At 42.1% G+C, this 25,579-nt stretch overlaps 1 protein-coding gene across 3 annotated transcripts in view; it reads right to left on the minus strand.

Moving 5' to 3' along the window:
* The window catches only part of DAPK1 (death associated protein kinase 1), a 170,381-nt gene extending 146,923 nt beyond the window's left edge, over positions 1-23,458 (minus strand). For all 3 annotated transcript variants that reach the window (XR_012645713.1, XM_074995143.1, XM_074995142.1), the window contains exons 1-2: positions 23,367-23,458; positions 22,574-22,737 (exon numbers count right to left, since the gene is read on the minus strand). Coding sequence is in view for 2 of the 3 variants with exons in the window: in XM_074995143.1 (XP_074851244.1) it covers positions 22,574-22,635 (62 nt within the window). In the remaining variant the exon portion in view is untranslated. The remainder of the gene's footprint in view (positions 1-22,573; positions 22,738-23,366) is intronic.
* Positions 23,459-25,579: the final 2,121 nt, after the last annotated feature.

Raw genomic sequence — 25,579 nt, forward strand, 5'->3', positions numbered from 1 at the left:
ACTGCCTGAGTAACTGACCACTTACTTAAGCGATCTGCTGAGCAGTTGCTCCCAAAAGGAAATTAAACAAAAACAAGAGTCTGCAGTATTTAATCCAACAGGGATGGAGCTCTCACCCTCCCTCAAAAATTAAACAAGAAACGCACTTAATAAATCTAGCATTAATGGCCTGATTTTTCAGAGGGGCTGAACACACTCAGACTCCACTCAATTTATTTGCATGCGTCAGGAGAGAGGTGGGTTTTGAGTATTTTTCTATATTTAATGTAGTTTTTACACACACACCGCCCCCCCAAGATCAGGATGGATCAGGTTAGTCTTAACCTCCTTCTGCGGTGCCAGTTAATTTGCACTGAGATGTATGTGCTTTAGGTGTGGGAGTTCACATACAAAGAAAAATATTTACCTGCTGCACAGTCATAGCATGCGTTTTGTTTAAACGCGGACAAACTGATAGCTTAAAACGCTCCATCCCAAGCTGGCAGTATTTGAATAACTCTGCTGCCCAGAATAAAATTGTGTCATTTAAAATCTGTAGTATCATATATACTATATGTAGCACACACTTAAGACATCTGAAACTGAAAAAAACACCCATACCTTTTCTCCTTTTAAGTAGTAACAAAAAAAAAAATCTCTAATCAATTTAAAACAAACATTATGGCTAACTGTTAAATAACTGCCACCCAAGAGAAAAAGGAATACAAATAGTGCATTAATAAGAAATTAATAATTTAGTTTAGCAACTTGCATTCTAATTTTCTGAGAGATAAGATTTGAAATGACAAATCAGAACACCCCTTTCTTCCTCAACCACACAAAAAGTGGGGATGAAAAACCAAGACCCAGACCCCAAGGATACAACCATACGAACAGGAGTCAGCACAACATAATTTTAAACTCAGCAAGGGCTACTTGGTGGGCTTTTATTTTTAAAGTGTGCTGTGGATAATCAGTCAATACTCTAGAGTTATGTCTACACCCCACTCCTCTTGTGAGAGGAATGCAAATGAGGGAACCCAACATTGCAAATGAAGTGCTGCTTTACAAATCTCATGCTTCATATGCATAATCTCGAGCAATCACATTGTCAGGAGAGATTTTAGCGAAAAAAACAAACAACCAACCAGCCACGTAGAATGGTTCTGCCAGCAAAGACCCACTTGTTCGAGAGAACCCCATAAGGAAAAAACAGGGTTTGCCCGTTTATTTAAATAAGCCTATCACCAGCTAGGAGCAGTTAGTGATCTTTCTTGCTATAATTTATTCTCCATAATTTTAATAATTCTTAAAAGTGTCACACTTAAAGATGTCATTCATAATAATAAATATATTTGCATAGTGCCAATGTAGTTGGTAAACCAACTGAAAAACAAACCCTAACTGGTCTTGTGTCTGGCACAGATATTCAAACACACAACTTCATGCAAATTTCGATCTGCTTCCCACCACAGTGAGGGGAAAAAAAAAAATCTCGATTTGGCTTAATAAGGATGCTACAAACATGCAGCTCAAAATGTAATTAGATCCTCAGCAACTTCCATAGCTTGGATCCTCTTTCATTGCAACAAAGAACACAAGCATAATATATGTGGAATCTGCTCCAAATAGGTCTTTGGATTTACATATTTTTTAAAGACAGATATGAAAAACTCCTTATCAATAAACAAAAAGTAGGATCACAACTGATTCTACACTTGCTAGTATACCTAAAAGCCTTTTTGAAGGGAGAAATGCACTCTAGCTTCTGATTTACAAATGTGTAGGTGTGCGCACAGAATGATACCGCTTATATATATTTATTATTGGACATTAATTCTTCCCTCCACAAACATGGGATGAAACATGGGCAATGGTTTTCAGCAATGCTAGCCATCACCTCCCCCTCACTCTAGGGTCATACTCCTTCTGTTTTAAGGTTGATTTTCCTAGTCTTACATGAGCTAAAAATATGCACATCTTGATCTTCCAGATCATTAATATGTACAGGGTGTCTATCAGTTCAGTATTACAGACAAGCGGAGTACAATGGTCCACAGTACAAAAAAGATGCAGTTTTACATGTGCTTCCTTTCTTCCTTACCTGAGACCATTTACTATTACACTTCAGCCTTGTAATAGATTCTTGTTCATTAGTTTTTATTTTAAGTCCGGTGGAGCATTTCACAGCCAACATCATCTTTCCTCTCGTTACACTGAAGTATTTTAAGGGATATTATATTATATTGAAACACCTCCAGGAATTTTATTGTGAGTTCAAAAGAAAATGAAGTTGATGATAATCATTTAGTGAATTGCTGATCCTGGGCTTTTTAAAAGTGCCCTATAGTACAAAGACATACTGGCCGGAGAGGTGATGTTGACAATGACATTCCCAGAAAACAGAAGAGAATGGAAGGGATCTAAGAGCTCCTGGACCCTTAATGGACTGTAGCTGCACACAGATCTCCCATCGATGTAGTCTTTCAATAGACTATAGTACTTTTCAACAGACCACACGACTTGTTGAAGAAATGATGATCAGAGACTTAGGGTTAGCTAACAACATAAAGGATCTTTTTCTGATCACATTCAGCTAAACAATTAGGACAAACTGTGCTCTATAAAAGTAGCTGAAGACAGATGAAGGCTAAAGAATAAGATGTGAGTACTTCAATAGAAGGAACAAGGAATTGCGAGTGGAGGATTTATTTTCACACACAGCTACAAAATTCTTCCCCATCAGGGAAAAAAATTCTGTTGCTAGAACATTCTGGGTAAAAAGGAATGTTTGTGTCCCAAGAAAACTGGCATCTATGCAAATTAGCATTGGTTAAAAGTAAAAATTATGTATTACTAAAATATTTTACTGAAGCATAAGACAATTTTACAGAAAAAAATGGAGCTAACATTCACTGCCACTATTTATTTTGTATTGAATTATTTGTGTATTTGAGATAATCCATAATTCTGATAAACAGTATGGCCTGTTAACCACAAATAAATATTTAATTCAAAAGAGCTCTTTTTAACAGAGACCCACTGTTGGAATATAGTTCTGATATAAGATGTTCTACTTAGCTCACCCCCTCCCAATCCCAGTAACACATATTTCCATAAGGTATTTTAAGTCAAAGGCCATAATGCTCTGCAAGCAGATGCTACAAAGTGAGTTACACTGAAGAAGCTGATAACATCTCAAAATACTCTGATGTCCCTTTATTCACTACACATTTGAGAGAGTTTGTTTGCGAGTCTCTGCATGTGTTTAACAACTCCTTCTAAACAGTTAAGAGCTAGGACCACCAAATTTGGAATGCAGGCTCCCTCTTACCATAACTTTAAGCAAGAGAGGAATTTAGTCAGGTCAGGAAAACGGGATCTGCTGGAATGGCATTGCTTCTCATAAAATCATTCAGGAGAGACAGAATCACCAGGCACATCTGCAACCGTCCCAGTCCCAAGCCTACTGCACCACCCCCAGCACCCTTTAGGGAGGATGATGTGGAGGGGAGGGCTGCAGCTTGTCCTCTCTTCCTCCCCATCCCCCGCCCTCCCTATTCATACTGTGATGCATAAAACCATACAGAAAAGAGACAGACAATCACCAGGCAGAAACTCTCACCCACCCCTGCCCCAGATGCCCTTGGAAGGAGTGTTGAAGTTCCTCCTAATTTGTACAGGGTCATTTCTGGCTGTTCCCCTTCGTCAAGGAGCTAGAGGGAAAGTACAGAGTTTATTATATTCCTCACAGGGAGCTGACGAATCTGGGCCTGCACCCAACCACAGGCTGTACCCACAGGAGCTGCAGTGTCCATGGAGAGGCACTTCTCACCTGGTCCCAAGCTACTATGGTGAGAGAAGGCTGGGGTAGTCCTCTCGCCTTGGGAAAGCCTACCTACTGAACCTCTCACCCCCACTTCCACCCCACAGCAAGGATTTTAATGAAGAAAAATAAAAACTAAATAAGGACCTGAGCAATGCTGTATAAATATTATAGTAAGAACATAAACTGGAGCAGAAAAACATAGCAACAGACTACAGCCAACCTGACCCCCCCCCCCAAAAAAAAAGAAAAACAACCCAAAAACCAAGCACTGAGTGTACAAAATGTCTCTTTTCCTTAAGGTGTTCTGCTCTCTGGGCTTATAAATATCTTTCCAACAGGGTAGAGTGGGTGGGCCCAAAAGAAACACTACAAATGCTGGTGCCCACCCTTTCCTTCCCACACACCTGCCTTCCTTGTTCACAGTTTCAGATCTGCTGCAGTGACTACAGTCTAGTGCTCTCTTGCAGAGGTTGTGGAACGTGAGGCATGAAAACTGTCACCATACAAGAAAATGAGATGGGAATGATTATCATTATCATAGTGGAACTAGCTATGCACAAAGGGCAGTGAAATGCCCAAAATAAATAGTGGCAATCTTTCCCCTCTAATCTCTTCACTCTTACAATCTAGGTGTTACTTACAACAACAGCAGGCAAAACATTTTTAGACATCTGACTTGCCAAGCTGGTGTATGTTCTATTACTACATTGTAGGAGAGAGGGATAGCTCAGTGGTTTGAGCATTGGCCTTGTAACCCAGGGTTCTGAGGTTAGTCCTTGAGGAGGCCATTTAGGGATCTAAGGCAAAGAGATTTAAAAAAAAAAACAAAAAAAACCACACACCAAACAAATCTGTCAGGGATAGGGAAAGGTCCTGTTGGGAGGGGACTGGACTCAATGAGCTCTGAAAGTCCCTTCCAGCTCTATGAGATAGGTATACCGCCATATTAAAAAATAAATAAATTCAATTGTCAGGTCACTTTTCTTCCCTAAAACAGAGGTTCACATGTTCCCAATCTCTGTAGTCATATGCAACTCGCAACAGGTGTGTCAATAAACATTCCCCAGGTAGGAAGTGCTAAACTTTAACCTCATTTTTCAAACTCGTGTTTTATTTTTGATATCTGCACCTTGTAAGATATTTGCTTTGTTTTTAATTATTTGAACAAACCTGACTAGCCATTCTAGATCTGCTAGGCCATTGGTGTGCAGATATCATTGCCTTTTCTCTCTTGCTTTATACTTATACTGTGAACTCTGGAGCAGTCCCAGTAGCACTTTAAAGACTAACAAAATTATTTATTAGGTGGAGAGCTTTCGTAGGACAGACCCACTTCTTCAGATCATAGCCATTCCAAAACAGACTTTGTGGCTATGCTCTGAAGAAGTGGGTCTGTCCCACGAAAGCTCATCACATAATAAATTATTTTGTTAGTCTTTAAAGTGCTACTGGACTGCTTTTTTGTTTTGACAGTATATAGACTAGCACGGCTCTCTCTCTGTTACTCTGTGAACTCTCGGGGGACAATCAGCATCTTTTTTGTACAGTGCCTAGCATAATAGGATCCCAGTCTCTGACTGGCCTCTAATAATGCAAGGATCATATTTCCCAAGCCACTCCAAGAGTGAGGACAATTTAAAAATGGTTTAACTGACCATCACAATTAGTCACTACTAAGTAAGAAAGGTTTTAAGATTAAAGAAAGTCACATAAAGACTAAATAGTTGGGAGACATGCCTGTGAACACGTCCAGTTGAACAAGTTCTCCTCGTTTCAGCCAGCAATGTCATGTTGGGTGTAACAATGCCATTTTTACTCTTGATAACTTTGTAACTACCAGACTGATTATTTCAAACTCAGCAAGATGTTTAGTTCTTATTAAGAGCTATGAAAATAAAAGGCCATGTGTGCGGATTTTAGTATCATGGTTGTAATAATGCAACTATATTGTGTTCAGCCAGTACAAGACACAGTAGGATCTGTGTGAGTTTTTCATCACCTAATAAATTATTTTGCTAGTCTTTAAAGAGCTACGTGACTGTTTTTTGAGATACTAGCACGGCTACCTCTCTGTACTATTCAACGTGCAAAGCATTACATTTAGCTGTTTGGAATAGAGTTCACACAACTAAACATAACTCACACAGATCCAGACAGACATCATGTCTCTCTCCAAGGGAAAGCCATCAGTGCTGTATTGGAAATGGCATATCTCCAAATCTGAAGAAGTGGGTCTGCCCCACAATGGCTGATCTGCTAATAAATTATTTTGTTAGTTGTTAAAGTGCTACATGGACTGCTTTTATTTTTAGACTAATATGACAAGTTCTGTCTTCTAGGTATCAGTCTGGTAATGAATTTAATGTAAGAATGTAATGTGTCTTTCTTACAAAGTCTTACGCATGTAGAAAACAATACATTAGGGAAATGGGCCCCAAATCTGCCAACACTTACACACGTGCTACTTTGCTGCCATAAGAAATCCCACAATTAGACGTGCTAAATAACAGCTAAATACTATTATTACTATGAATCAAGTCAAATGAAGCATGTGCATGTTTGCAAGATCAGAGCTAGAGCACATCATCACATAAGAGAAAGCAAAGCACGATGCAAAGAGAAAGATAAGGTGATATATTTGAACCTTAATCTTTATACAGTCTTCAATATGTGCTTTGTTCATAGTCTTTTAAGTGTATAGCCTGCATTATACAGAATCTTAAAACGGGTGCAGAAGAAATTACCCCTTCGTGTCCTATAAACATCCCCTTTTTGAATGTTTTTAAGTGTCACATTAAATAAGTGTGAGGGAGGGGAGTAAAAGGGAAATGCACATGAAACTCATCTGACTCAGAAAAGATGACAAAGGCGCAACCAGGAACTTGTGGGCAACATTTGTTACACCCTTCTAAAAGTTGCTTCATTTTTCCAAAAACAAAAACAATGGCACAATAAGTATTACTATCTCCAACTTTGTAAAGAATGCTTGAGGAATGCACCCCCAGAAAGTCACTTTTAGAGCAGTGGGTCCAGAAGAGGACCTGTTCTGAAATGGCTGTTTGGTCCATGACCTGAGGAGGAGGATACTATTTAAGGCACCAGGTCAATCATTACAGCAATGCTCACTACTTCAGGACAATGAGCAGCTTTTCTTTTCTCCCACCCCTTGCCCTGCAAAGCACATCCCTATCTTACAAAGAGACAGCATGGGATCTACTGGTTGGTTGGATGGTAATAAACAGCTATGTAGTGCCTATACACCACTCTTGAGGTTTTTATTTCATGGGGGACAGATACAGTAAACTCTTTCATATCCAGCAGTCCTGGGACCGGGAGGTTGCCAGATAGTCACTCTGGATAACAGAGAGGTATACTTAGGAATGCATAACACTGGCTACGTCTACACTAGCCAAAAACTTTGACGAAGTTTACTAATGAAGAGCTGAAATACATATTCAGCACCTCATGAGCATGCGGGCGGCTGCAGCACTTTGAAATTGATGCAGCTCGCCGCTGTGCAGTTTGTTCAGACAGGGCTCCTTTTGGAAAGGACCCCGGCTGCTTCGAAGTCCCCTTATTCCCATCTGCTCGTAGGAATAAGGGGACTTCGAAGTTGCTGGGGTCCTTTCGAAAAGGAGCCCCATCAGGACAAGCTGTGTCAATTTTGAAGTGCCGCGGCCGCCCGCATGCTAATGAGGTGTTGAATATGAATTTCAGCGCTTCATTAGTAAACTTCGAAATGGCCATTTGCATGGCCATTTTGAAGTTTTTGGCTTGTGTAGACATGGCCACTAAAGAAAAACAAGATTAGATATTAAGAAACAAACAAAAATGCATGCCGAGTACTTTCTTTACCAAGAACAGTAATACTGTGCAGTGTAAACTTCCACTGTATTTGCTATGTTCACTTTCATTATAATGTGCTTACAGAAAACTTAAACTACAATTTATTTATGGTTAAAATGCCAGTTATTTGAGAGTTCCGGATGATAGAATACCAGATATGAATGAGAGTTTACTGTACCAAAAACACATGTAGTTTATACTAGGTTTGAATTTTATTTCTGTTGCACATTAAAACTGTCAGGAAAGTCCATTAAAACTTGCAAAAATCTGGTCAGATGAGTCTCCTTAAGATTACTTTCTAAGAATTGTTTATGTCAGTCTTCAGTAACACTGGAAAATGAATGAAGACTTATGATAGAGCATGAATAATTTACAAGTCACTTAGTGGCCAGAGGATTAGGCCCAACAGCCAGAGGTGGATGTGAATCTGCGAGGTTTGTATGTTTACTTTTCACAGCTTCCTCCCCCACCACCAGAATGCAACTGATGAGCTAGTTTTGCACTACTTGCAGAACTAAGATTATCTGCAACTCACAGCTCTGTGGGTAGCAATGAAAACTATGATCCATAGTACAAGTTGATTTACACTAAGCAGAAGGGCGATAGGTCTGGCTGGGAGTGCAGCAATGACCTCTCAAGGTCCCTTCCAGTTCTATGATATGGATGATGATAACTACACCTGTAAAAAAAACCACTGAGAGAAACAGAAACGTTTCTCCTCTTTGAGACATTTTGTTCCGGGTTTAAACGAATCACCTAAATGGAACATAAAAAAAATGCAAACAATACATAATTGTTTGGTCACAAATCTCTCACTGAATGTCTGCTATATTAGCAACTTCTCTGCATAAATTACATATTTATGAGCTGTTAATTACAGCCAACTAATTGTATGGTTCTTCCACTCATCAGGTCTTTATTTACAGAACACTCACTGACAGATGAGCATGACCAGTTTCATATTTTTTTTTGTTCATCCTTAATTACTCCTCAATTCCCATATGAAGGAATCCTTGTCTAGCTATACCCCAGCTGCTTTGAACTGGAAAACATATTCTGACTGCTTGATCATGGCTCTGAGTATCAAGCACTAACTCCACCCTCTGATTTTATCTGTCATTTCACAAGCACTTTTGTAGTCTCTCTTATTTGGCCACAGCCATCAAAACATTCACACAATTCACCTAGGACAGTAGGCAGACATGGTAGGTTTAGCCAAGAGGTAACACCAACTTGGTCATCATTAGCATGGAAAGCAATGTGAATTCTACATTTTACTGTGCTCCATGCACAAAGACGATTCAGCTCTCTGTACTTCCATCTACTGTGATGCACAGAGATCAGCAGGGACAAGCTCAGAGCAGCAAGAGAGTTGCAGTCAGTTGGCATTCTCTCCTTCCTGGGAGTCTACAGAAAACCCCATTCAAGTACACCACACCCCTTCCGGCCCTCAGGAATATTATATGTATGCCCTAACTATACTATCCAAAACTGTACTACCATAGGATGGAAGTTAAGGTTCTGAGAAGCAGTACTAATCCCCTACTCCTTGTTGTGTATGTATGAAAATGAGGAGGATATGGAGCAGTCATGATTGGGCAGCTACACAACTCTGTGCCTACAGCAAGTGTCATGTTACTCAAAAGAAATGCTTTTGATGAGCATTTAAATAGCTTTTAAAAATAATTTTATTCTTAGGATCTGGTATTAGAATTCATCACCATAGCAATTAAGACAGAAAACAAACACAAAACTGAGAACTCATCTTCAGTGAGGAAGTCAATATAAAGTTATCTACTACAACTTCACTTAGTTGAGTGAAATAACATAGCTGTAACGGATGTCAAAACAGAATGGTCTGTTATCCCATTGGCGTAACGGCAGAATTAAGTTCCCTAAAAGTAACTATCCATATGTATACAACCAGACCTTATGCAGTGATTAAATGAAACCCAGGACAGTTCTGAATTTAAGATCTGAATTTATCCCTGCCAAACAGTATTTTATATATAAAAATTAAAGGGCTAAATTAACAATTTTTGTTGCTCTCACAAATTGAATACTATTGCATGAAGCATTCCATTTTAAGAGATTTCTCCTGCAAACAGTTCTTCATTGAGTTCAGCACGTCTACACAACTCACATTAGCCACAGCCCTAAGCACTTGTTCAGACTAAGTTCTTCAGAGCAATGACTGAAACTTCCTGCCATATCTGAACCATGTTTTGTACACAGTAGAAAACACTTATTTAAACTAAAGAATACCCATCCACACAAGTGCTCTAGACCTGCTGCTCAGGAAGGACAGGCAGGGGACAAAAGATGGAGGCGTCACACTCCGTTAGACTCCAACAGTTAGAGAGCAGTCTGATTGCCCAGAGCTCTAGTACACAAGGAGAAAAGCCTGTTGAAAGTCTTTGGGTTAAGTTTAGAGGTGCAAGTTACAAGGCTGATGTTGTGGTGGATGTCTATTATAGACCACCAGATCAGGTGGATGAAGTAGACAAGGTTTTCTTCGGACAATTAATGGAAGCTGCCAGATTACAGGTCCTGGTTCTCATAGGGCATTTCAAATCACGCAGACATCTGCTGGGAGACCAATACAGCAGTACACAGACAATCCAGGAAGTTTTCAGAGAATGTTGGGGATAACTTCCTGGTATAAAGTGCTGAAGGAACCAAGCAGCGGCTGGGCTCAGCTTGACCCGCTGTTCACAAACAGGGAGGAATTGGTAGGGAAAGTAAATGTGCGTGGCAGCTTAGGCAGCAGTGATCATGAAATAGTTGAGTTCAGGATCCTGACCAAAGGGAGAAAAGACAGCAGCAAAATACTGTCCTTGATCCTGGACTTGAGAAAAGCAGATTTTTGACTCCTTCAGGGAACTGATGGGCAGAATCCTCTGGGATGCTAACGTGAGGGGGATGCTAACAGAAGAGATGAACATAAGAACAGCCATACTGGGTCAGACCAAAGGTCCATCTAGCCCAGTATCCTGTCTGCTGACAGTAGCCAATGCCGGGTGCCCCAGAGGTGGTGAATCGAAGACAATGATCAAGCTATTTGTCTCCTGCCATCTATCTCCCGCCTTGGACAAAAGGCTAGGCACCATACCTTACCCCTTGCTAATAGCCAGCCACGGACCTAACCTCCAAATATTTATAGAGCTCTTTTTTAAACTCTGTTAGAGTCCTGGCCTTCACAGCGTCCTCTAGCAAGGAGTTCCACAGGTTGACTGTGCGCTGTGTGAAGAAAAACTTTTTATTAGTTTTGAACCTGCTGTAATTTAATGCAGCCCTACAGAAGGCACAAGAACACACCATCACAATGTGCAGTAGGAAAAGCAAATATGGTAAGCTACCAGCTTGGCTTAACAGAAAAATCTCTGGTGAGCTCAAAACACAAAAAGAAACTTACGAGAGGTAGAAACTTGGAGATGACTAGGGAAGAGCATACACCTGCAGTGGTGCAATTAGGAAGGCCAAAATGCAACTGGAGTTGCAACTAACTGTGGCTGTAAACAGTAACAAGAAAGGTTTTTACAGGTATGCTAGCAATAAGGTGGTGGTCAGGGAAGGCATGGGGCTGTTACTGAATGGAGTAGGAAACATGACAGATTATTTGGAAAAAGCTGAAAATACTCAATAGTTTTGTTGCCTCTGTCTTCACAGACCAGGTCAGATCCCAGACTGCTGCATCAGGCTGAACCATATGTGGAGAAACTGGGCAGCCCTCAGTAGGGAAAGAAAAGGTTAAGAACTATTTAGACAAGCTGGACACACACAAATCCAAGGGGCCAGATCAAGGGTGCTGAGGGAGTTGACTGATCTGATCACAGAACAAATGGCCATTAGCTTTGAAAACTGCTGGAGAAGTTTTCCATCAGGGAGGGTCCCAGATGATAGGCACTGCATTTCTCTTTTTCCTATCTTTAAACAAGGGAAGGAGAATCTGGGGAACTACAGACTGCCCCCATGAGCCTCACCTCAGCCCCTGGAAAAAGTCAGGGGGGATCGTCAAGGAATCAATTCTGAAGCCCTTGGAAGAGAGGAAACTGATGAGGAAAAGTCAACATGGATTCACCAAAGGCAAGATAAGTGCCCCTTCATCCCATACATGCCTCAACCCTGCACCCCCACTGCACTCCTGACCCTCCCTCCCAGACCATGTCTACACTAGCTCCCTCCTTTCAGAAGGGGCATAGTAATGAGCAAGCTGGGAAGATGCTAATGAGGCACTTCCATGAATATGCAGTGCCTCACTAGCATAACAGCAGCTGCATGTGATTTGAAAGCACCACTTTCAAATCGCGCACCTCCTGTGTACATGGAGGCCATTTGAAAGGATCCCCCAGACTTCAAAAGCCCCTTCTTCCTATTTGGTTTTAGGAAGAAGGGGCTTTCAAAGTTCGGGGGTCCTTCTGAAAGGCCCCCCATCTATACGGGTGGCGTACAATTAGAAAGCGGTACTTTCAAATTGCATGCAGCTGCCATTATGCTGATGAGGTGCTGGATATGCATAGCAGTTGCTCATTAGCATCTTCCCAATTCGCTCATTACCATGCCCCTTCCGAAAGGAAGGGACGAGTGTAGACCTAGCCCATCTCTATTGCTGTCTAAGGTAAATGTTAATTATGAATTCAGTACTTTGCAAAATGTTTTTATTTTCACCTTCAAAATAAAGAGTATACATGAACACCATTGGTCCAGAAAATTCCATAATCTGACACAGTCTACTTTCCAAGGTTGCCAGATTAAAGAGTTTCAAATGTATTCTTATATTTCTTTCACCACTATTTTCTTAGCCCTCCTCCACTTATAAACGGGTTGGTTATGTAAAAACTAACACATTGCACCATATGGAAAACCCAAAATCTAATCCTGGTTACAATTTGAGCATTTCCATGTAAGCTTCCAGTTTCTCCTTTCCCCATAAGAGAGGAAATACCTAAATCCACACCTTCTCCGTGCCTGGTAGCATACAAAGTTTTTGCAAGCCTCCTTGAATGCCTAACCAAGCCAGAAAGAAAAATCTGTACTGTATGTGCTGTATAAGCAAAAGAAAGAAATTCCATCCTTGAGCACCTGCAAAGAGAGATATGGAACCTTAAAAATACAAATTAATGCAAGTGACAGTGCATTACAAACACAACAGTTCCTGCACTGATTGTAGTTCAGGAGGCCAAACCAAGACAAAATTCAAAGACATTACTTTCCAGTCCTTGAAAAGTTTAAATTTGCACAGGCTCATATATTTCAATTGGAATAAAATATGCAATATGCTGTTGTTTTAATTACACTGCATCATAACAGACTAATAAAGCAGATGGGGGGAGGAACAGCTCAGTGGTTTGAGTGTTGGCCTGCTAAACATGGGGTTGTCAGCTCAGTCCTTGAGGAAGCCATTCAGGGATCGGGGCAAATAAATGTCAGGGATAGTGCTTGGTCCTGCTGAGGGCACAGGGGACTGGACTAGATGACCTCCCGAGTTCCCTTCCAGTGCTAGGAGATGTGTATCTCCAATTATATTTATATATTTTTCTCCTGTGAATATTAACTGCTTGGTGGTGCTGTTTATTTAATTTCTGAAAAACATCTGACCCTTCTTGTTCTTTTCCCATATCTGCACATTCACACATTTATAAAAGCAATAGGTTATCAACCAGTAATGAGGTATATTGAGAGTCTAATTCAGATATCAACTCGAATCCACTACACATTTTGATATTCATTTTTGAAGAATGCATGTCAACACAGTTCAGAGGGAAGGGGATGGAAACACACAAAGGACTTTTCCCATTCCCTTTTTCCCTTCCCGCCATGCTTTCAAGATTATGCAGAGATTTCCTTCCCACTCCCTCGTGCAAAGCTTCAAGGCCCAAATCAACAGCAGGAGAAGACAGTCTTTCACTTGCTCAGACACATAAGATGGGCACAGCATAGAGCAGTTTAACATTTTTTCTGATCAACGATGCCTTCTCAGAAGGTTGAATGTGGACAATATTTATAAACAAAACATCTGAACGGTTCTGGGCTGTAATGTGAATTTATGACCTTCAGACTTCCTAAAGAAAAGCCAAAACACATTACACAAAACACAAGCAGTCGTGTAGCACTTTAAGGATTAACAAGTTTTATTTATTAGTTATGTAATACCCAAGTAAACTGTTAGTCTTTAAGGTGCTACAAGATTGCTTGGGGCTTTTTTTTTTTTTTGTGAAGCTACAGACTAACATATGTTCACCTCTGAGACTAAAATTAACACATTTCACTGCTGAAGTATTTACAGACTTCTTTCTGAGACCCCTTCCAATTAACAGAAATCATTCAGTTTATGGCAAAGCAACAGCACTAGCAAACAACAGAGTTGCATTACTACAATAACTGTCCCACAGAAATTAACATTTTTTTTTTAAAAATGCTTAGGTTATGAAAGAATCTTATTGGTATTATTACTTACACATACAGGTACATTCTGTGACTTTCTGATTTAATCATTCTGGCCTCACAGAAAATTTTAAGGTTGGTACATACTTCAGCATCATGAATATGGAACCAGGAAATGGCTACAAAATATTATACTGTGGGAGAACTCAGTATAATTTGAGAGCTAAATATTAAAGACTATATGTACTGTTGTCTTGTAGCCTTCCTACATGATCTCCCACACTTCATTTCTAAATTAACGTTTTTCAGACTTTTTTTTTTAAAATCTACACCACTGTTACATTATAACTAAATATTTTTTAAAAATTCCTCTAGCACAATTTTGAGCTAGTACAGGTTGAAACTCTGTGGCAGAGCAACGTACATGGTTCAGCAGGATAATGGATGTTATTGGACCAGAAAGACCAATATGCCCGGAGTCCCACTGGTGGCAAGGAATGCCGCTGGAACTGAGCCTGGGCAACGGAGGTGGGCCAGCGGTAGGCAGCCCTGCCAGAAGCAGAGCTCCCCCCGGCAGCCTGGGGGCAGGGAGCAAGTGGAGGCCAGGAGGGGAGCCCAGCCACCATGCTGGCAGCCCACCTCTCCCTGCTGCCCTGGGCAAACCCAGAGGCCTGGCCTTCTCTGGCAAATTATCTCATTTGAGACCACTCAGGTCCCGAGGGTGCCAGACCAGATAGGTGTAACCTGTACTGTGCAATTAAGATAAGTTTGACAACTTTGAAGGGAAGAAGCACATTTCTCAAAGGAATATGAGATGTTACAAATTTCTAGAGGAAAAATAAGCGACACTCTTAGCACAGTTTCAGTACATCGACTTGTTAAAAAGGAGTTTACATTCCCAATTCTCAAAACCATCACCGAAGGGCAAACTCTATTTGCTAGAAAAACTTAATCTGTTCAAATATCCTTTCACCATGTTCTTAAATATATGCCAACACTCAGGATATGTACATCCTTTGCAGTTTTAGAAGTAAATATTTTTGACGACTTGCACAAAGATGCATCACATAAGGAGGCTATGGCCTCTTTGCAACAAGCAAACTAAAATCACAGCAAACATTTATTTCCACACTGTCTCCAGAAAGACTATTTACTCAATTACTGAATACAAAAGACAACACAGTGTCTTCTTAAGCATGGATGCAGCTACACCACTGTAACATTTCTGGCTAAAATGCTCTAAGCCATCAGCTTAATTAGCCTACCTCACCTTGGCTATCACCTGCTGTGGAGTAATTATGCCAGCAATAAAGCACTGTCTATGCCATCACTTAGCGCAGCAAAATATACATCGTTCAGAGATGTGGATTATTCACACAGGGCGTGGTTATACTGAAGTAGTTCTAGTGTAGACAACGTCAAGATGTGCAAAAAACTCCACCACAGTACAATATCTACATGTTCTCTCTTTCATCCTGTAGCAGCTTGAAGACAGAAATATAAATATTTCATCAGTGACTGCAGCGAAGCTTAGACACCTTGGGTAAACTAAAAATAGAGAACTACCAGCAGCAATTCCTCCTCATTTCCTGAGCCAATGAGCAAACAACCTGATTTTCAGACTCACCAAGCATCCACAATTCCAACTGGTGTCAATGAGATAGGCCGACTCCCCCTCCCACACATCTCACACACACTATTTTGGGAGCTTTAAATCTAGAGTGTTTCTTTATTCCAACAAAGAATTTTTGACACTGTATGTTAATAATTAGCGTGATGGACAGTTTTTCTCCAGTCCCTTTCCTCCCAAGTTTAATACCAGGCAGTTACTACATTTAGAAATATACAGGTTGAACCTAGTCCAGCATGCTCAGGAACTTACTGGTGCTGAATGAGACAGTTTGCCCAACCACACGAGGTCAATATTGGGTAGCAACATCATCATCATGTCCACTGATTCCTGGGCTTTTAGACGTTTGGGGTAAATCACAACTAAACAACAACACAGAACACCAAAAGCCAGGACTGGTGACTGTAAAACATTATGTGGCTGTGGGAAACTTCGCCACACCCAGAATAAATGGTTGTCGGACTAATTAAAACCATGCCAGATTATGGATGCTGCTGGACAAGAGTGTGGTGGATTACAGAAGTTCAATGGATATTTCATTTACCTTACTCGATGGCCCCATTTCTTAGTAGATGCTCATAAGGGACATGTCATTTTATAACTCTATTCCTACTATCTTTAAAAAAATTATTTAAAAATAATTGGGATTAAAAGAGTCTTCATGCACAAGAAGTATTCACAAATTCATGTTTCACAACTATAAAAAACAAAATTTATTTCAGAAGACATTTAGTTAGGGTTTTTTTTTTCCCCCCAGTAAAAAGGCAATTTCTCTAATCTAGAAAAAATAAGTGACGCTGTTACAGTCTAAAAGCTTGAGTAACACGTACAATACCGCAGAACACACGTGGTGAAGATGTTCTATAAAAGACAGGAATGAGTTCTCCCACTGGCATAATAAAATCAACTCCAAGAGAAGAAGGCAGTAGCTATACAAGCGGGAGACATAGTGCTGTCCACATGGGCACTTACGTAGATGCAAATTATGTCACTTACAGGGTGGAGTTTATTTACACTTCAGAGTGACTTACATTATGCTGACATAAGATGGAGTGTCTACACAGCCACACCTTTTGGGGGGGGTGGGGGAGAGCAGGAATCACAAAAAGTAAAATCAAGCTGCAGAAAAAGGCATAGAACAAAGCACCAAATTGCACCCAACTTCGGGGTACAGGAATGTGGCTACAACTATACTCTGGTTTTGGTAAGCTGTCACTATAATGAATTAAGCAAAACCATCGTTACTTCCATCAACAAAGACAAGCCGTCCTTGATGGAAGCAAACATATTTCGATAAGTCCATCAAGTTGGAATATTAAAGTTTGATCAGCAGTACTAAAAAAAGGCTTATAGTAAGCAGGCAATACTTTGAAAAACTCAGACACCAACAAAAGCTCTGAAGCTGGATAAAAGGCACACAGGAGAATATTTAAAATGCATGGTCACACTGCTTGCAACTGCACGCAGACCTCGAAAGAACAGAAAAGTATCAGTACATTTGTTGCTCTTTCACAATCTCCATCCTGTCCAGAACTGAATCTGTACTAGTCTTATGAAATTTCATGGTTAGATGCCTGATGACTATGCTGCTTGTCCTTTAGACAAGAGGTCATAAGCAATCTTCTTTAAAATAAACAAAATAGAACACTGAAGGAGTTTTTAATCTGAAACTCATTCAGTGAGGCTGAGGGCATCTGTACAGTGCCTTCCCAAAAGGTGTCACAGGTTCTTTACAACCCATATAAAAAAAGCACAGCATATTCCATTTGATTCAGTGCGTTCATTCACCCACCTTATTTGTGACTGCCACACACTACTACTCTACATAAGGGGAGAAGCAGGTGGCATTGCAAGACTACAGCCTCCACACCATTAATCCCAAACGTGAAAAACCTATGAGTCAGGCCCCAATCCTACTGTGTAAAAATAATGAAGATGGACTCCTTCCTCTTTGACTTTTGGTTTTGAGCCTTTAGTATTCACATTTGCAAGGTTTTATTTGCAACCATGTGGGTTAAAAGCTTATTTTAAAAAGGAAGACGGATTCTCTCCTAACTCCAGAAACCAGTGTTAGAAGCAGAAATACCCACAATCTAAAGACTTGCAATTAAGCAAGATAAAAGAGCTGGTAGTAGTGGTCTGCAGCTTCATAGATCTGGTCTTCTACATGGTGATGGTGAGGACAGAGCACAGTAGTCCCTTGAGTTACACCAGGGTTGCATTCTCATGCACCCTCCCATAACTGGAATTTTGTGTAAGTCGGGGGGCAGCTTTTTTTCCCTGGCAGAATGCACGTGCTGCAGCTGGGGAAGCAGCAAGAGCACCTGGAGTTCCTTTTGAAAGTTCAGTCCTGGGGCTGGGGAGCAGCTGGGGAGGGTTAAGCCTGGCAATGGGTTGGGGCTGTGGGAGGGGGACAGGAGGATTAAGCCAGAGCTAACTGTGAGGGGTGGTGTCTGTGGAGTTGGGCTGGAGCCGGCCACAGGGCGGTTGAACCAGGGCCATGGGGGGTACCGGATTTTGAGTTGCACTTAACTCGCATTAACTCAACTCAAAATTAGCATTTGAAGGGATTACTGTACTGGATAATCAATTCTTGTTTTGGCCTATCTAAATAATAAACATTTCTTAACAAACAAAAGTTCTTTAGTGCTTTTAAACCCTCTACTGCTAACCCTCTACAAGGATGCAGTAAATAGCTAAAGGATGCACCTCAGCCATCTGTTTATGAATGTCTGTAGCTTGTGATCTGAAGACTCTTTAGCATGTCATGGTACCTCACGGGCCATTCCTTGTCATGATGAGATGGCTTGTGTCTCTCAAGGATTGGAAGAGCTATGTCAGTGGGAGCTACAGCTCTTGGAAGGGTCACCCAAACCGGACAGGTCAAAGCACAGAGACAAGACAAATTTGGATCACCACTCCCTGAGGTAAATGGAGTTGGTTTAGGATTAACCCCCCTATCCATAAAAAAAAAAAAGTTACAGAAGCATCTACAAAGAAACCTACATTTATAACTTACACTGGAACACAATCCCTTGCTCTCACAGGCCTTGGGTGACAGGCCAGTCCTCTCCTACAGGCAGCCATCCATTCTCAAGAAAATACTCACGTGCAGCTACACACCACAGCACAGAAATACTAACCCAGGAACCCATCCTTGCAACCAAGCCCTTTGCAAACTCTGTCCACATATCTACACTAGTGACACCATCACAGGACCTAACCACATCAGCCACACCATCAGGGGCCCATACACGTGCACATCCACTAATGTTACATATGCCATCATGTGCCAGCAATACTCCTCTGTCATATACACTGGACAAACCGAACAGTCTCTGCGCCAAAGAGTGAATGGACATAAAACTGAGATCAGGAATGGGAACACACACAAACCTGCAGGGCGGGGTCAGAAACCCCTGGCACAGGTGCCAAGAGTGGCACACTAGCTGATTTTCACTGGCATATGAGGCAGGAACTCAGCCCTGCTCCTCCTCCCCCATGCAGCTGAGAGTTTGCTCAAAGCCATGCTGCCTGTAGATTAACAAGACCAGCTAATGTTACCAACCACCATTTAAACAGTAAAGCTCTGCATCTTTCCTTACTAATGAAGTTGTTGTAAGTAGTACTATTAAAAAGACTTTAAAAAGTATCACCAGCACTTGGACTGTACATAGAGATCAAAAGGTGAAATTTCGGCACTCTGCCTTGGAAAGGCTGCTGACCCCTGCAGTAGGGGAACACGTTAAGCTTGCTTGACATTCAATAAAGAATTTGAAAGTAGTCATTCTTCTACAAAACGATTTTAGCACAAGATTAGAGACACAGACAGGACAGACATCTGAACTGGAATTCATTTGCAAATTTGATACATTTAACCTTAGCCCAAACAGAGCTCTCAACTATCTTATGCACTGCAAGGGCAATTTCCCCACCTTTGATATTTGCAAGACTGGGAAACATCCTCCTTAATTTGGTTCATCACCAAGTTCTACTAGTGACAGGTAACCCGCCCCCGCTACATAAACCCTGGATTCTATTTTTAATTCTTCTATAATCATCTGAAGAAGAGGGTCTTACCCATAAAAGCTCATGTGTTAGTGTTAACTGCTTGTTATTTGTGAAGCTACAGACTAACACAGATACCCCTCAGACTATTGCAATTAGTTTGTTACCCTCTTATAATTTAGTTTTTTTAAAAGGCAATCCTCAAATTATTCCAACATAAATGCAGGGAGATGAATGCTAAGAGGCTGTTCACATGCAGAATATTTAGTGGTAGTGTGCAATTAACAGCTGAAAACTAGTCAAAAAATACTAGCATGGGGTTTAAAATCGACAATGTCCCATCTATTTTATAAACAAATTCAAGCACTAAATTAGTAGCATCTTGGTAACTGCATTTTAATAACCCCCTTTACTTTTAAAATGGTAGTTATGCTATAAACATTCATCTGACTGAACAATAAATAAATAAATGAAGTCAGTTTCACTTTCACATACTCAACCTGCAATGTTTGATTTCCTAGCACTGTAAAGAAAGTTCTTTTAAAAACATAATGATTTCCCCACGAATTAAAGACATACTAGAAATATTATGTTTATCTTAAATGTTGTAAAAAAAAATTCTGTATTTGGAACCAAATTTTATGCTGACAGATCCCCATTAAATGCAAGAACAGCAGCATATTTACATATATCATAAAACTTTCATTTGATTAGCAGTTAGACCTTGTTTTGTCTCTGAAAAATCTTTATAACCCGGATAGAAATCTAGAGCTTCAAAAGGTTTTATCGTGGTTTTTTAATATTTACTGTGACTATGTAAATTTCAGTACATGAAATTTACAAATTAAACTAGTCCATGCCACACCCATTGAATTAAAATACCTTATTTTCACTAGCCCTGATGGTTACAGCTCGGTGCCAGAATGCTTCACATACTCCTGCCAAAAACCACAGGAATCAAGTCAAATGACTTAATTCAGGCTGCACCTAATATTTAGACCACGCACTTAACCCCTCATCAGTACATGGTTTAGCCTCACATAAGGAAAAGTTGTTATGCCTTTTAACAAAAGGGTTATTTCAACTAATTTAGTCAAAATCTTGTGCACACAATACATAAATTATAAATAGTTAATTATTTTTTTCTAAATACTAGCTTCTAAATATATTGAAAAACTTGCTACAAAAAACTTCATACAAAAATTGAATTCATATGTCCACTGTCTGTGACAATGCAGTAAGGTTTGAAAGGAAATAAAATGATCTAATTAAAAAGTTATCTTAAAAGGAACCCACTGTATTTTCTATGAAAGCACAATGTTATCAATTAAAAAAGGGAAGGATGATGTTAGGAACACAAAAATTGTCAGCGTGGATCAGATCCACGGTCTATCTAGTTTAGTAGCCAATTTAGTGACCAGCAAGCACCATGTACTGTACTCCACTAAGCAGTTGTGGGATCATTTACTTCACAGATTAGGTTTCATTCTGATCCTTAATAGTTAGATATTGGCTTAAACCCTGATGGACCCTGCAACATGAGTTAAGTTTACCTTTAAATTAATATTTTGACATTTAGTCCAGATTCACCAAGCCCATAATCACAAAATGTTTAAAAAAACAATTCTGCGGTTCACAAAAGACAAAAAGACCCAACACACAAGTGTCAATTTAATATTAAGCTGAAGTCTGTTAAACGTCAAAGAACACTAGAAACACCAGTCAATGGTTTGGGCTGTATCACAAAGCGACGGCAGAAACAGGGCATTTAGTAGCATTCGATGAACTGGCTTTATACAGACAGTGTTAACCTACAGTTCTCAACCACTTTATATCTCCTGATCTGAATATTTTCCCCTACTTGGAACAGAAAAAATTAAACACGCATGCCTGTAATTTTCACTAAACTGAAAATTAGAGGGACTCTCCCATATCTGTATATGCCGAGTACCATTTTGGTCTTGGTAAAATAATGAAAAAAGGTCATATGACACACATGCAGGGCTTCTAAAATGCAAATTGAATTTCTTTCTACAAACGACATATTGAAATTCAAGTTACCTGCTTGACTAACAAATGTCACAGCACAACACAATATATGCAATCCCAATTTAAAATCTCAAACACACACACATATGTATATAGATAGATATGTTGCCATTTTAAATAATTCAAGCTAATCTATGATTAACGTCAAATTTCTTATTTGACAAATACCTTGTAGCACACACTGGTATTTAAAGGAAATCAGATAGCAAAATGTAATTATGTATAGGAGCAAGGAATTAAAACTCCACACATTTCCTAGATCCAGGTCAACAGACTTTGCTGCAATCCAGAATAATGAATTTCCATACGACAGGGAAGTACTACCAGTACCATTCTGAGTCCCTTAAGCTATGTTGTAGAGTCATCTCACTTTACTGTATGCATGCTCAGGGTTTGTCTACCCTACTGCTGCTACAGCAGCATAACTATAGCTCTTCAGTTGTGCCACTGTGGTGTAGACATTTTCCCACAAGGACAGAATCAAGCTTTTCCTGCCATTGTGGGTAATCCACATCCCATGTTCCCCCTCCTATACCCTCTCCCAAGAGTCTGAGCTAGCTCGACAGAATTCTTCCACCAACCTATCCGTGCTCATCCAGGAGCCTAGGATGACCTAACTGCATATCATAGGACGCAAAATTTTCACTCTTGAGTGACAACTAAAAATCAGTTTAATTTGTAAGCTTCAGTAAAGCCTCACACACGCGCGCGCACACACACACACACACACTATAATATCGCTCACAGGACTATCAATCACTAGATTTCTTTCATAATGTATTTTGCTTATTGACCAACTTGACAATCATTCACCATCTGGCTGCACATCCTTTCAGCGCCTACTGTACCTGCCCAGTTCTTCTCCTGTCTCATAGTAATCATCCAAGTTCTCCTGCCTGAAGACAGTCATGATAGCCGTCACCCTTCAGAAAAACCCGAGCGACTGGAGCACCTCTTCCTTCCAGCTCATCACCACCCGGCTGTAACATCCACTGACACTTCATGCGCTACCCTGCAAAGAGGAGCGTTGGGTGAGCCCCGGCCCGGCTTTGTTCCGGCTCAGACACGCACCCGGATGGCAGCAAACTGCCCGGCACCCCCCGGGGATTTACAGGCTTAACCCCGCCGCGCGGGGGGCCCTGACTCCTTCCCCTCCGCTGCAGAGCAGAAGGGGGAGCGTACAAAGAGGGCGGGCGGCGCCTCTCACGCCCCGGCTGGGCGGCGGCGGCCGCCACATGGGCGGCGTCGGCGGCCGCAGCAGCAGCAGCAGCAGCTGCAGGGGGTGGGCGGGGGGAAATCCATCCGCTTCTCCCCGCTCCTTCCTCCCGGCCAGGCTCGGCCCCGCCGCCACATTCCTCAGCGACACCCCCTCCGTCGCCCGGCCGACGCGGACCTGCCGCCAGGGGGCTGCCGCGCTCGCACACGGCCGGGCGGCGGGGACTTCGGGCATCCCCGGCAGCCTCAGACGCGCCGGATCCCCGGCTGGCTGGGGGCGGGGTGGGGGTGGGGTGTAGCGGCAGCAGCCGCGGCCTTTCCGCACCCCCAGTCCGCAGCGCCGCCTGAGGGGAGCCCCCGAGCCCGCCCCTCGCGCCGCGACAGGGGGAGCGGACGCGACCCGCCCACGCACCCCGGGCCACTCACTGCGCGGGCAGGACGCGGGACGCGGCTCCGAGCTCCCCGCCGCCGGGCCGGCGCTCGCTGGAGCCGCGCGCACCGGAGCAGAGCGGGGCTCCGCCGCGCGGCCAATGAGCGGCCGCCCGCCGCCGTCTCCTCCCCTTCTGGCCGCGGCCTGCCCCGGCGGTGGGGCGGGGCCGCCGCTCGCTCGCAGGTGCGCGGCCGAGGTGCGGGTGGCGCTGCGTCCCTCGCTCCCGACGCGCAGGGTCTGCCCTGGGGAAGCAGTAGCGTGGCCGGGCCGGGCCCGCTCTGATTGCAATCGCGGGGGGATCGGCCGGCGCGGCGTGCGGAGGACGGGGGCAGTTAATCCTCCCCCGTCATTCAGTGGCGGGCGTGGCCCTCCGGGATCAACTCTTTTGGGTGCAGAGCCCCCCCCCGAGAAGTTCTGCCTGTCTGCTGCCTTTTCCGGCCCGCGGGAGGAGACTAACCCTCAGGGGGATCCACCTGCCTTGCTCACAGCCCTGGGACCTTCCCCGCCCGCTCGGTCCTCACCCCGCGGCCCCAAGTTGCTGGTGCCTGAGCCTGCCCGGTCTGGGAGCAAGCGTAGATCTGCCTAAGAACCTGGTTATCAGCAGAGCAGCCTTGGCTTGGGCACAATAAGGAATACAGGACCTAAGGAGTCTTCTCTTCCTGTCTCCTCCCGCCTCCTACACGCACTCTGCATGGCCCACACAATGGCTAGTCAAAACATCATCAAGAGCTGCTGCCCCAATAAATAAAGTTACACGTCAGAGGAGATAGCAATGAGACAGAGCTATGTAGGTCGCCCCACTTCATAGAATGGAGCTGCTACACCCACTTGGGGGCAATCTGTGGCATCTCTTAGTATTGGAGCAGCCCCAGGAAATATTGTGGATGCTGAGGGATGTTTTTTGTAAATTGTGCACGCTGCCATGAGCACCCTTTCTTGCTGGGCTGTGTCCAAAGCACACAGTTCAGCCTAAATGCATGCTCAGAACCAATGTAGCAGTAGTAAAAATCATACGGTATCTGGCACAAATCAGACCACACAACATCCATTCTAAGGTGCTTTTACTACATCCACTAATTTCAAATATATTTATTGGTTTGGTGTGCTGTGGATGGCTGCTGAAAGTATATGGTCACTGTGCAGTAATACCACAATTTTTTCCCCCTGAAATACATTTAATTGGGTTTGCAGGGCCTCACATTTTATTTTCCTCAACTTTTCCCTTACTTGCATGCATACATCATTGCCAGGTTTTCATTTTGAAAATTTGTGTTTCTGTCTTTCAGTAGTAAATTGGCACGGCGTGGGATGCCATGCAAGAAGCTTACAATTGAAACTTCAAAGTCACATTCTTCAGAGGTTGCTGCTATTTCCTGCACAACCCTCAGGGAACATATGACCCTGAGTAACAAAACAGCTTTTAACTTCCTTTTGCACTATCAGAATTCTCAGAAAAAGAAATGTTCATCAAAGGTGAAGAAAGGTTCAGCACAGTCATATGCCTATACACATACTTAATTTAGCACCTGAGGCAACCTGGCATACTTGTCTTATAAATGAGAACAAGAAGAAGTCCTGTAGCACCTTATAGACTAATAGATATTTTGGAGCATAAGTTTTCATGGGCAAAGACCCACTTCATCAGATGCCTGATGAATGTCTTTGCCCATGAAAGCTTATGCTCCAACATATCTGTTAGTCTATAAGGTGCCACAGGACTTCTTGTTGTTCTTGCAGATACAGCCTAACCCGGCTACCTCTCTGATACTTGTTTTATAAATGGGTGTTGAGAAGTAGGACACCTGGATTTCAACATTAGTACGAAGTTCATCTTCTGTATGACTTTGGGCAAGTATTTAAACACAGCTGACTTCACGGGTAAAATGGAGATAATACAATTTAATGGATCCCTTAGTTTCAAACTGTCCAGAGTCCTTGTCAAAGCATGAAAGCGTGTGGATAGAAAAGAGCTCAGGATATACTGAGGATTCCTGATCAATTTCTAGCCAAATGTGAAGTAGTACAATGCTGCTTAATATCCAGCACATCATCTGTGGCTTTCTTCTTTCTCTAATGAATGGTCCAACTCATGACTTACGTGTTTTGCTGAACCTTTTTCCTACCCTTGTATAACCCATGGTTTAGTACATACGGTCAATCAACCTTTGTCCTTAAGGTTGTGAGCTCAGCCCTTGAGAGCACCTTTCAA

Source organism: Carettochelys insculpta, chromosome 5 (genome assembly GCF_033958435.1).
Source record: "Carettochelys insculpta isolate YL-2023 chromosome 5, ASM3395843v1, whole genome shotgun sequence".
Classification (NCBI taxonomy): Eukaryota; Metazoa; Chordata; order Testudines; family Carettochelyidae; genus Carettochelys; species Carettochelys insculpta.